The 13,163-nt window shown below is 41.6% G+C and overlaps 1 protein-coding gene across 3 annotated transcripts in view; it reads right to left on the reverse strand.

The window, feature by feature from the left end:
* The window catches only part of myo10l1 (myosin X, like 1), a 48,119-nt gene extending 38,313 nt beyond the window's left edge, over positions 1-9,806 (reverse strand). For 2 of the 3 annotated variants that reach the window (XM_035994756.1, XM_031310069.2), the window contains exon 1: positions 9,392-9,805. In XM_035994756.1, coding sequence (XP_035850649.1) covers positions 9,392-9,412 — 21 coding nt within the window. In that variant the 5' untranslated portion in view covers positions 9,413-9,805. Of the gene's footprint in view, positions 1-9,391 lie in introns of all 3 variants that reach the window. The other variant, XM_031310068.2, reaches the window with a different exon arrangement.
* Positions 9,807-13,163: the final 3,357 nt, after the last annotated feature.

Consider the following 13,163-nt stretch of genomic DNA (forward strand, 5'->3'; position numbering starts at 1 on the left):
TGAAGACAGCATGCTCTGTGTTTACTAGGTGTAGAGAGATGTTCCGTCATTTCCATAAATATTTTGGGCGACAATACAGATTAACGCCACCTGCTGTTATGGAGACGTATTACGTCTCGTGCACGTGCTGAACGTACGCTCAAGTCGGCGTCGCTTCGGTGTGTTCTGAGGCTCTTTTTTGAGAGACGGGAGCCGACTGATCAGTCCGACTGCCTTTTCTGCCAAAGGTCGGCCGTCAGGTTGGTGTGTCAGAGCCTTTACCTCCTCTCAGGTTTTGAGTGCACAGGCTTCACAATAATCTAGACAGAGTTAGGGACGCCATAACAGAGCCATTATAATCATGGCGATGCCGTGACTTGACCTGATGACCACCCTGGCCTAAGGCTCCATGCTCACAGCTCACAAGTACCTTACTACATCCTGTTTTAACTTATAAAATGACCTCTGACCACAAGTAAACCTCAGGTACTGGACTAGTATGTACAGACTCTTCTTTCTCTCCCCAATTTCTCCTTATGATCTCCGTGAATAAGAATATAATGCATGTTTTTGCATTCTGTCTCGCTCTCTATCTGTCTCCTCTTTGAGTAAATTGGTCTCTAGTCCCAGATCGATGTACTTTGCCTAAGCCACGTGCTATCTCTGGGGAAAATGCAGCAATGAGGACACAGAGGGTTATAAATGACCTGCCGGTGTTACAACCTATACCCATCAACCCCCTTGTACTCTTTCTCCCCTCCCCCCATCTATTACTGTCCCAGACAGACAGGGATGGTCATGCATGACAACAAACTCCAGTGCTTTCTGTGTGCTAAAAACTGCATATATGGTGAAAACACTCTCACTATGAAATTCAAACCAAACTGCAGTCAAACCAGGACCTCCAGCTTCGTCCATCACCTTTTCGTCAAGCTCCATTAAACCTCAATTATCACTTTACCCTCAAATATGACCCCTGACCTCACATCTCACACCATTCTCTCTAATCAACAGGAGTTGAAAGAGTACCAAAACATCCTGCTCAAGGAATGCTATTAGATGAATTTCTTTGTGCGAGTTAGAAAAACATAATTGTTGCTTCAGTAATGGTAGTTTCATTTCTAAAAGCTATAACAGTACATTCGATGATTGTTCGCTTTTTTCCTTCAGTCAGACATGATTCTATTCTGCACCTGATTAGATGAATGTACCACTTGTACAACATAGCAGCTATTCAGAAAATGGCAAATGCATTGCTTTTTTTAAATCCATTTGAAGCAAGAAAAGGATTATGCCTTGTATAACACTAGCCTATTTTTTTTTAAAGTAAACAGTTGTTTGAAAGAATCTCTGAATTTTTAGCAGATGATTATCAAACTTAAATCGCGTGCTGACAGCTCAGCTTGTGAGATGAAGAGTGATTTGAAGGATTGCCTGACAACAACATTTTAAATGGAATAAATAACCAAAATCATGTTTGCTTATTGTTTGATTTTTTGAGAACATAGATTATGAATGTAATGCCGGTTGTCTCTTAAATGTTGGTTGTTAGGACCTCCTGGATAGTCCCAACAAAGACAGACTCTGTTTGAAGCTGCATTACCACCAGACAAAACCAAGATTTTTATAAAGCAATAAAGGCAAGAGCATATTCAGTATGAAGGATTGTCTGTCTAAAGTGATTCCTATCCCAATACTTTTATTTTCAAACTGTACAATCATTAACAGAACACCCTGGAAAGTAGGAAATCTAAAACTTTTTTTTAAGATTATTTTTTGGGGCTTTTTCCTTTATTATATAGTGACAGTGGATAGACAGGAAAGGGAGAGAGAGATGGGGGATGACACGCAGCAAAGGGCAGCAGGTCAGATTCGAACCTGCGCCGCTGCAAAGGACTCAACCTACATGGGGCCCACGCTCTTACTGGGTGAGCTAGAGGCCATCCCGGAAATCTATAAGTTTATTCAAAAGTAATGTAGAGAAGATTTGTATTTAATGGGTTAAAACATGCCTAACCTCTACTGATCCTCATACTGTTTCCTCCGTGTGTCAAGGCCTATATGCAGAGCAAAGGTTGGCAGGGATGTTTATATTATCATTATATGATTATACCAAGAAGAAAAAATGGGTGAACTATTAAGAAAATCCTGACCATCTAATAATCTTTCATTACTGAACATACAAAACAGAGCATCCCCAGAGCATTCAGCCCAGACGCCTGAACAGCTGTATGTGTGTGTGTGTGTGTGTGTGTGTGTGTGTGTGTGTGTGTGTGTGTGTGTGTGTGTGTGTGTGTGTGTGTGTGTGTGTGCATGCGTGCGTGAATGCGTGCGTGCGTGCATGTGTGTGTGTGTGTGTGTGTGTGTGTGCATGCGTGCGTGCGTGCATGTGTGTGGGTGTGTGTGTGTGTGTGCGTGTGTCTGATAAAAAGCCTTGTTTCTGTTCGGGCAATCACATGGACGCCCATGCCATTTGATTGAGGCATCGCCCTGGAGACAGCCTCTGATGAAGGATCCCCTCCCTCATGCCCCAACAAACCCAAAAAATATGATTAATGTCTGCAGGGATACACACATTTTTACTTCAAACTGCACAGTCACTCAACTGAGCATCAATACACTTTGTCACCACAATAAAACACACACAAACAAACATGTGCATACAGATGCATACAAAGATCACTCTGAGTCAAGACGTGATCTACTACAGTGATAAATACTATCTCAAATATTCACCAAGGTGTTACAGTTGATAAAGGAAAAGAGAAGAGAAATTAGGGTAAAAGAAGAGAAGGGGACTGTAATTTCAGAACGAGAACAAAGACCCCTTTACACGGTGTGACTGTGGGCTGTCTGAGACAAAAGGTGACACTCATGACAAAAATGTGGCCAAATCTTTGGTTGTCAGTCCAAAGACAGCCTGCGACAAAGTTTTGACAGTGTCTGAAATTTAGGACCAAAGTCTCAAAATGTGATTGCTGACCCATGGCTACAGACCAACACATCAGAATACTACATGACACATGACAGAGACAGAAAGAAAGAAAAGGAGTAACCCATTGGAGCCGATCTTACAACCTGGCTGTCATCGACTGAAAGGAGAACAGAGGAGAGAGACACTGCAGATAAACGGGAAAAGAGGTCATGATAGTAGAAAATACACAAAAACTAGAAAATGGGAGTAAAGGTTAAAGGTAGAATAAGCTGAGAAAGACACAGAATGACAGATGAATAAATGATGACAGAAACAGCTGCTCAGTCACCAGCTAATGGAAGGAAACTATAGACTAGCATGGTGGTGAGAGGACACAGTAGGATCTCTAGAGACTAAAGGTCATTTAGAGAACGTAAGTTTAACCTCCCAAACACTAGCTTTTTCAGATACTTACAGATCAAAGATTATGTACGGAAATATCTCCCGGGATTTGAGACCCAGGACCTTTAAACCCTAGACAGGTGCCTGTCTACGTCGCCATTTAACGATAACTTTATCTCCTGTATATATAACTCTTTGCTATCACTATTTTAAACTTAAATGGGAAAATGAAATGGGTATTCATATACCAGACAATATTTGGGAAGAGAGTTTTAAATAAATGTTCAAATAATGCCAGACACTGCCTTATACAGTTTAAGATATTGCACAGGCTTCACTTTTCTAAGGTGAAAGTACACACCATCTATAAAAACGTTTCGCCATGTGCGATAAATGTTTAGCGTACTCATTAACTACAGTTACTTCCACCACAATGTTAAAACAGCACTGGAGACACATGAGAGTTGATGTGGGTGTGGTTGTTTCTGTAATGCTTATATGCTTATATGAGTTAATCGGGCGAGAAGGGTGAGGGGGTGGGGGGGTGTGGGGGGGGTCTCCTCTTGTCAATCCTGGATGGAGAGCTTGTTTCTGTAATTAATGTTATATGGTGCCTTCAATTCCAATTAATGTGATAGCTTTATACTGTAATGTTCAATCGCATATTTTTGAAAAGGGAGTAAGGCAACATCTTCTTTGGCTGTAAATCACATTGCACACAAGTCTTTTCAAAACATAAACTAATTGAATGCCAAGCATGTTGTGCACTTGACTTCTTATATCGAATATACAACCTCACAAGAGCGAACAGTTTGTGCAGGGTAAAACGCAAAATCAGGAGAACCACACAAAGCAGCTCACTAGGATGCTACTACGGGCTACTATTGAAATGTTAATCATCACAATAATAATATTCTAATCTTGTATACCCATTCTCTCTTATGTTTCCTATCATGTTTTGGATGTTGTTCTCATGTGCCAGTAGGATTGGAGAGTAGTTATATTCAGATAATTCAGCACAAAATTAACTTTTCCATTATCCCTCTCAACAGTAAAATTCTTGTTGTCATAACTTCCGCCTCCCGTCAATGTCAGAATCCAATTTAACGGAGTGGAGGTCAGGGTATTTGTGGCTATACCCTTTCTGTGCACTTCTTTTGGTATGGTATGCTATCGTACATGAAGCAGGTGAATTTGTGTGTGTGTTTAAGGGACTCGCTGCTTTCACCGTTTGCCACCGTGACTGTAGGTGGCACCTGTCCTATGAGTCACATCCGTCAGTGAAAGAGATTAAAGTTGAATTTCAACACTATAGGTATAATACATGAGACAACATTGGGAGGGGGCATGAAGAGACATGCACAAACTCAAAAATGAAAGGTTTTAATTCACAATGTTTACCTTTCTGGACAATATACTTCTATATGTCAATATAGAAGTATAATAATATAATTGTGTTCACAAGCACATAATAATCTTTTAATCAAAGGTCCTATAGGATGGCTATAATAACTATAATTTTGAGGAGAAAATATATCAGATTGATCAATAATGAAAATAAGCACAGCCTGTTGCAAATCTTTTCAAAATGTTCTCTTCTTTCTATCCTCGTGAGATCATTTACCTAATGTGGCACAAACACACACCCACACACACAGAGAAGGAATCAGGTCAACGCTCTCTCACACAACTACTTTAGATGCAGAAGTACCACAGAGTTTTACTGTAAGTGCAACGTGTTCCCTGTTTGGCTGCTTTACTGTTATTCTGGAATATCTGAAGCTTTAGACAGATTACCTTTTGACCTGTCCTGAATTCCAAAACAAACACATGCATGATTTATCCAAAGTAAACCAGATGACTGTAAACTAAACTGCTAAATTACAAACAGGGATAAAGACAGCAAGCAGCTGTTAGTGTGTGCATGCATGTGTGTTTGTACAGTGCAAATCCTCTTTGAGAGGCCAGTTTTGAGCAGTCTGCTAATTATCACATTCTCTCTGATCTTGTATTAAACTACAGTCACACACCCACACCCCCACCCCCACCCCCACCAACACCCTGGCAACCAGACTCCACGGCAACAGTGTGGAAACAGGGCACCATGGAAACAGCCTCTCTCCTCCAAGCATTGATGGATGCTGGGAGATGGTGTTCAGGTGCAGCGGATTGTGGGATATGCTGTCCTGTATCATTTTTTTATTATTTATTTTACTTTATCCAATCTTTTACTTTACTTCATATTTTTATTATTTTATTTTATCTCATTTCAAGTTTGATTGGTTATATAAAATGTACTTCACTTTACTGTATACAAGGTGGAAAAACTTGCATGTTTTAAACTGAAGCAATCTGGGGGGTTGGGGGGGGGGTAATCCAGCGATGCAAATTTATGACATTATGAATCTCTTATTATTAAGTTTACTCATAGTGCAATTCATTTTTTATTTTTAAGTTATTATAAATAACTGATTCGTCTACTAAACCTAGACTAGAGCTGAAACAAAATTAATCAGCAATTATTTTGATAATCAATTAAAAAATTAGGTCATCTTTTTCTAACAAAAATCCTCAAACTATATTGGTTCTAGCTTCTCACATGTCAGGATCTTCTGCTTTTGTTTTTTATATCATTTAAATTGAATATTTTGGGATTTTGGACTGTTGGTTAAACAAAAAAAAGACATTTGAATCATCTTTAGGAAATTGTATTTGACATTTTTTTATAATTTATTAACATTATATAGACCAAACGATTAACAAATTAATGGAGAAAAGTAATCAGCAGATAAATCAATAATGAAAGGAATCGTTAGTTGCAGCCCTATATATGAACATTAGTTTAACCAATCCAACAGGCCATAGTCCAGTGTATAAGTCTGGAAATTCTGAGAAATCATCCTTTAACTCAGAAGTGAGCCTATAGAAATATATACATTTGGTTCATACTGCCCAGTTCCCTCACAGCTGTATATGATTCTGGGAGATGTTGTTTTATCCACACACTGTAAAAAAGCTTGAATGTGGTTTGACTGACGCATAACTGTAGTCTCACACCTACACATGCAGAACAAGCAGGAAAGTGAGACGGCCAGGGAATAAAGGAGGAAGGAGAGGAAAGACAGAGCTGGAAAAATGCCAGAAGGAGGAGGGAGACTGACAGAGGAACACCGAAAGTGGTTGGTTGGATGGAGAAGCACCAAGTAAGTGGCCGCAGGGAGAGAGAGAGAGCATCAGAGGGATGGGAAAAGAGGAGAGAGAGAGAGAAGCAAAGCTGATGCAGCTCCTGAGCAGAACAAATGTGTTTGGAGCTGCTGAATATAGGTCACACATCTCCAGTGACTGTTCCCTCCACTGAACCAGCTTCCTGCAGCATGCACTTCGTACGAAATCCTGCATAATTTGGATCACAATCTATGGACTGCCAAATGTATATAAGCCTGTTACATCAAAATCCATTGCATAAAAGAAAGGACTGGATTTTGCTGCAATTAGAAGACTAAGTTCAAACATGGAAGCTGCTTTGAGATTTGCTAGTCTGTTTAGAGTGTTTCACAGCTTATATGCAGCAGCCCTACAGAATGCATACAGATGATTAATATTTTACTGTTCTTTGCATGAAAAATCCACCTCAGTGTGAGAAAGCTTTTATTGCTCAATAACTATTCCCCATATGCTATGTAGTGTGACCACTCAACAAATTGCAATTGAGTAGTAAATTATTATTTACAGCCTGTTGGGTTATACAGACTGAGGGAAACGACGTGCTGGGGAAAGACAGGACAGAAAGTGAGGTTATGAACAGGCAGATATGATACAGCAACAATGACAGCAGGCTTGAGATCATGTGTCAAAGCTGTTCATTCCACATTCACACCTGTCTATCTCCCGGTTATCAGTTCATGGTTTCTCTGCACCTGTAATCCAGCCCCACACACACACACACACACACACACACACACACACACACACACACACACATACACACACACACCAACACAAAATGTCATCCATCTTACTCAGAACACACATTTAGGTCCATGTACAGGAATTCAGGCCCTTCTATTTCATTGAGACAAACATTACACTGTACTACTGTCATCTGAACAGAGTGTCAGAGAGGTTAGCAGTTTCCAGTATAAAAGCAGCTTCAGGACATTACATTCAAACAATCTACAAAATGTTAATGTCCCTTTAGGTCTCTCACGGTCCCTTCTAATGTATCCCCAGTAGTATGCTCTAACTTTTCACATACATGTTTTTCAGCTAACCTAACCAGAAAAAGACAAATTTTTACATATAATGTCACTGCAACTATCCACTACTAACCAATCTAGTTTGAATATGAGGGGATTATACAGTAGTCTACTGCCACCTGACATTTTATGCTTGGCTGGTCGGCCAGCTATCATGTTTTCTGCCTGAGTTGAGAGAGAGAGGTCAGCTGTTCACTCGTTCTGGTTTAAAGGAGAGAAGTGGAGGAACGCAGTGATGTAAAATTGAGGGATGGAGCAATGAAGATTTCGGAGGAATGAAACTAAGTGGCTGTTGGACAGACACCTCCCGAGAGGATTGATTACTCAGCACCCTACTGCATGAAGTCATGTTTCTGGGTATCAGATATGCAGTTTATGCAGGACTGTAGGCCTGAACATCATAACTCAATAAGTCACTCCATTTTCAGGTCTCATATAGGCTTTCAGAGTCTGTGCTGCGTGAGGCTGCGGGGTTGGTGATGTGGGGGTCTGCGAATCAATGCTACGTGATCAATTTATTACATACAGGCTGATGGGAAATGGAGCAGGATAGATGGTTGTTACACTTAGCTGTTGCTGTATGATCATCCAAACAGTTGTCGTGACCTTTTTTTTATTCTTAATATGGCACATTATTACCAGGATTCAATAGATCACACCTCTGTTTTTCCCAGCAACAGCCAGAAAATGAAGGCCTTGGACACCAGTGCTCACCACAGGCCTGGTACCCGCACATATACTCGCCCACTATGGTATGACATCACTGCCAATGTGAGAGGCATTTAAACCCATATCAGATTAATTTAAGAGGAGACAGGATAAGTAGCTTGGAGAGGAGGGATAATGGCATTAAAGTCAGCGGACAAGATGGTGTTTCATGAGATTGTGTGGATGCATGTGCTACTGAATGTTGTGCAGTGAACTGACCAAAACACAAATGAAATGGAGGGAGGGGGAAGAGGTAACAGAGGCTTCTCCTGATGGGGGTGACAGTGTACAATGAAGACCCTACATGGAGGGAAGAAGGAATGGAAATAGAAATATGAAAGGTAAATTGCCTAAACATCACTCTGGATCTGAATGGATACCCCACAGATATGGTTTTACAGACATGATAATGGTTTATCAGATAAATCCCAGGATGCTGGAGGTGAAAGCCTGTGATGAGTTTTTTTTCCCAGTAGGCAGTGGCACTGGAATAAGCAGTTGTTAACCATTTGTCTCACCTAGTCTGTAAATATCCATCATCCCCCTTCACCCCCCTTCTCAATTACCGCAGCCGGTGTACCGAGCCATACCCACCCATGCTCCATCCCATTCCCAGCGCGCTAAAAAGCACAGAAAGGGTCTCTTGGTGTGGGAGGGCTCTTGCTGTAGCTTAGTCAACACGATCTACCCTCCGTTAACAGATTGGCTTTAATCCGAGAGCCAGCCGTATGGATGCAAAAGCCCGTGTCAGCTCTCGTTTGGCCAATTTATTTGCGGCTTTGCTCTGAATTAATTTACCAAGCCGGCAGTCAGGCCCTGCTGCTCTGCAGTGATTATAAAATAAACGTGGTGTTTATTTTAGTTTTTAATCGATATAGACATGCAGTTAAGGCACAGGCCTATTCCTTGTGACTTCTGTTAAGAACGGTGAGGATGGTTCCAGTCGACGGAAGCAAAGCAACACCTGCTGTAACCAAACCCGTTGTGAATCAAAAGAAAAACCGTAAAAGCATCTTACACCATACAGCCTAGGCTGTGCATCGGTGCAAATGTGGACTGCATCACGCCGTGAAAGGCTCAATCTGGCATTAATGTTTAGCTCGATAACAGTGACATATTGTCCATTGCTTACCTCCGTAAAAAACGCATCCATCCTCCCTACTCCTCCCAGACGACGCGCGCCCGGCCCCGCAGAGCGCAGACACCGGCTCCGGTCTCGGGTGCGCAAATTTCGCCAACGGAAGGGTGAGCGTGTCTGTCAAGATGGGGAAAAGGTAGCGGTGGCTCCGTGTTGGTGTTTCCCATTCACTGAGCGCTTGTCTTCATCTCCGAAATGGCTCAGTTGTTCAAACTCACCTCAGCAGCGTCCGCGAGCTCTATGCGCAAAAAGCCACATGAATGAAAATCCAAGGAGGCTGTGAAAAAAAAATGTCCACGCCAGGGATCCGTCCGTGGAGCGCTAATTGCAGCGTCCCGGTTTTCCAGGCCTGCCTCGTTCAGTGTTCAGTGTTCCAGTGTGTGTGTGTGTGTGTGTGTGTGTGTGTGTGTGTGTGTGTGTGTGTGTGTGTGTGTGTGTGTGCGTGTGCGTGTGCGTGTGCGTGTGTGTGTGTTGTGTGTGGATGAATGCATGTATGCATGTGCACGTGTTGGGCGATGAGAATAGTGTGTGGGGTTGAGAGAGAGCACCAGTCCGGGGGCAGAACGAGCTTGACGCTGCATACACCGACTGGGCGGTGCAGACAGCCTCCTCCAATACAAAACACACAAGGCTCACACACACACACATATGACAGATGTAGGGTGGTGGTTTAAAGTTTTGTTGCTGTAGTCAACGCTGACAACATCTGGACTTTTTTTTCTCCAATCAGGAAAAGGACCCAGTTTTTGTGTTGTCTAGACCACCATCGGGGGGAATGCTTTGGTTGGTGATCAGAACAGATGAAAGAGCCTCTGTCCCATTTGGCCCAATTACAGGTGTTGATCCTGCATGAACCAGATTGTCCATCAGCAGCACCAGAGGGTTGGATTTCATACAGCAGGGATCCCCGACGTAAAGGGGGGAAAGAGGATTCATGCAAAAAGTAAATAAGGAAAGTATCTCAACTTTCTAAAAAGCTTTATCTAATGGATTTAAAACAATTACTGTTGCCTTTTGTGCCATTTATTGGTGCCTAATTTAAGTTCTTTATTCACTCAGGAAGACTCCTACAATGGATTGTTTGACCTCTGATCTTCTGGAAAAGAGCTGGACCAAACTTCATTCATAAACATACTAATGACATTTACAATTGCAGAACCCACTTATAATAACTGACACGATTGCAGACTTGAGTTGTATTATTCTTTATTACTAATTTATCAACACAGGCCTTTATAACCAACCGCTCACAATAATAAAGTCATTTGTTACAACTTACAAACCCTTAATAAAAAGGTGACTTATAAGGTGGTACAACAATTATTTCCCTACAGTATATGTGTCTTCTTTGGCATGTATAGTATACAGTGGAAATTATTGTTGAAAGATAAAATAATGAATTTTGACAAGTTGGCTTGATTTGATATGAATATGTAACAACATAGAAGAAGAAATCCCCCGATCACCGAATCAAAATGATGTCTTAATTAGCCGTGAGGCAAGAGCTGTCAGCAGTATTCACTCTAATGTGTATCCAAAATCACACAAAGAGAGAAAGAGGGAGAAGGGGGAGAGTTAATATTTCTGTATGATCTTTCCTCAAAAGCCTACCCCTCGTTGCATTGGAGGAGGAGACTTGGTTACAGGGTTAGTCAGAGCCCACACATATATGCACACAGGATCAGAACAGCGGGGGGAAACAACCCAAAATCAAGGAGGATAACACACAATGTCCCCAAAGACACCAGTTTGTATGAATGAGGTAGAAATAGATAGACAGCTGGTTTATGTAATGTGGACCGTGTGTGGTTTTATTCTCTGTTTGAGAATACCAAGCTGCGGGGGCCAGGTGCAGCCATCAGGAGCCCAGCGGGGTGAGGCCTCTCTGGGGTAAAGTATTGTGAATCACAGCCTTTTCCCTCTGGAGCCCTGGAGGTATAGAGGGGGCCTCCTGTATGCATGCCTGGAAGTATTATTTAACTGTGCCCTCCATCTTCATCAGGGAGACAGTTCAAAAGCTAGCCTCAACAACAGGGCCCCCTTTTTTGTTAGATGTGTGTGTGTGTGTGTGTGTGTGTGTGTGTGTGTGTGTGTGTGTGTGTGTGTGTGTGTGTGTGTGTGTGTGTGTGTGTGTGTGTGTGTGTGTAAACACTCAGGAAATGAGACCTGATCACACACTCACGCTTACTCTTAACTGTAAGAAAGATTGTCTGCACCTAAAAACAGTATAATTCTCCATCAACTGAAGATTAAAACCATGAACCAAACCCCCCATACTGTTGGTGATCAAACCTTCCTCATACCCACCACGAGATCTCCAGCAATTAAGTCAACATTTATAGTAACACAATAAACAAACTAGTTTAGGTCATACAGCACTTCTTGGAAGCAGACACACAAACATGTTATGATGATGATCTGAAACTATCAAAAATATTGTATATATGAAGAGCAAGCCTTGTAAGATCGTCAGAGGATAGGTATAATTCACTGTAAATATTCAGTTACATGCACTAAAAAGAATTGCCAATGTTATATTGTAGTTGTGCAGTCAGGTACCAGAAGCAGTTTGTTTACACAGGACTAACAGAGGTTACAGCATTGTCAGTTTGATTAGGTGGCCTGCAAGAGCACTTACAAATCATAATGGACTCTCAAATTATCTCTATTGTTTTCTCAGAAGTGCTTCTTTTAAAAATTTAATGAAACCCCACTGTGAAGGACACTGACAGCATTGGCCATTTTGTGAGAAAAGGGGAGATTCATATTCTGCCTGAATGGGGATATTTTGGAATAGACAATGCATTTACTGTATAATCCATTCATGATATACAACTCATAAAATCCAAATGCACCAAAATGTGTACTGTAATATAATTATTTAACCAATTAAGTCCTTTACCAAGCAGAATTTGAGTTTGAGATCTCCACTTTTGAGCAATATTTAAATTTTGAGTGTCAAACAATTCATTTTCTGCATTCTGGTGATTTTGTTCTGCAACAATTTATGGTGCAAATGTCTTTATTTATGTAAAGGAAGTTGTAATAGGTTTTTGGGGTGGGTTGCACTGGTCATTTTTGATCATTGGGGGGGTTGTAACCCCCCAAATTCCCCCTGTAAATTACACCTATGCCTGCGAGTCAGGAGCAGAACTCTGCTTACTCATCTGACCACAGCTCTCTGTCTCTCTCGTTCTCCTTGATGTCTCCTTCTCCTCTTACAGTTATGAATATGTGTGTGTTTGTGTGTGTGTGTGTGTGTGAGTGTGTGTGTGTGTGTGTGTGTGTGTGTGTGTGTGTGTGTGTGTGTGTGTGTGTGTGTGTGTGTGTGTGTATGTGTGTGTGTGTGTGTCGGGAGGGGGTGTTAATAAGAGAAAAGTGTGTGTGTTGTGGACAGATGATCAATAGGTCCTCTGTTTCTCTGAGTGAAAACGCAGACAGATTACTGAAGAGCACAAAGCTGAGCCCACCCATCCACGGTGCTCTGTATGCACATACCTATGAAACTGACAAACAACACGTGACCACAAGCAAATCATTTAACACATGTATCTGGTAACTGTGTATGTGTATGTCATATGTTGCATGCACTAATAGGCATCACTCACAATGTCACAGCCAATCAGTTTTATGACTGGAGCATCCATAAATCTCTCTTCATTTATTAACCTCGTTCTCTTTCAGTCGCCCCTCTTCTGTGACCCGACTCTGCCCCCATCCCTGCAGACACATCTGTTTATGGCTGTCTGAGAGGACACGCTGAATC

Source organism: Sander lucioperca, chromosome 18 (genome assembly GCF_008315115.2).
Source record: "Sander lucioperca isolate FBNREF2018 chromosome 18, SLUC_FBN_1.2, whole genome shotgun sequence".
In the NCBI taxonomy this organism is placed as follows: Eukaryota; Metazoa; Chordata; class Actinopteri; order Perciformes; family Percidae; genus Sander; species Sander lucioperca.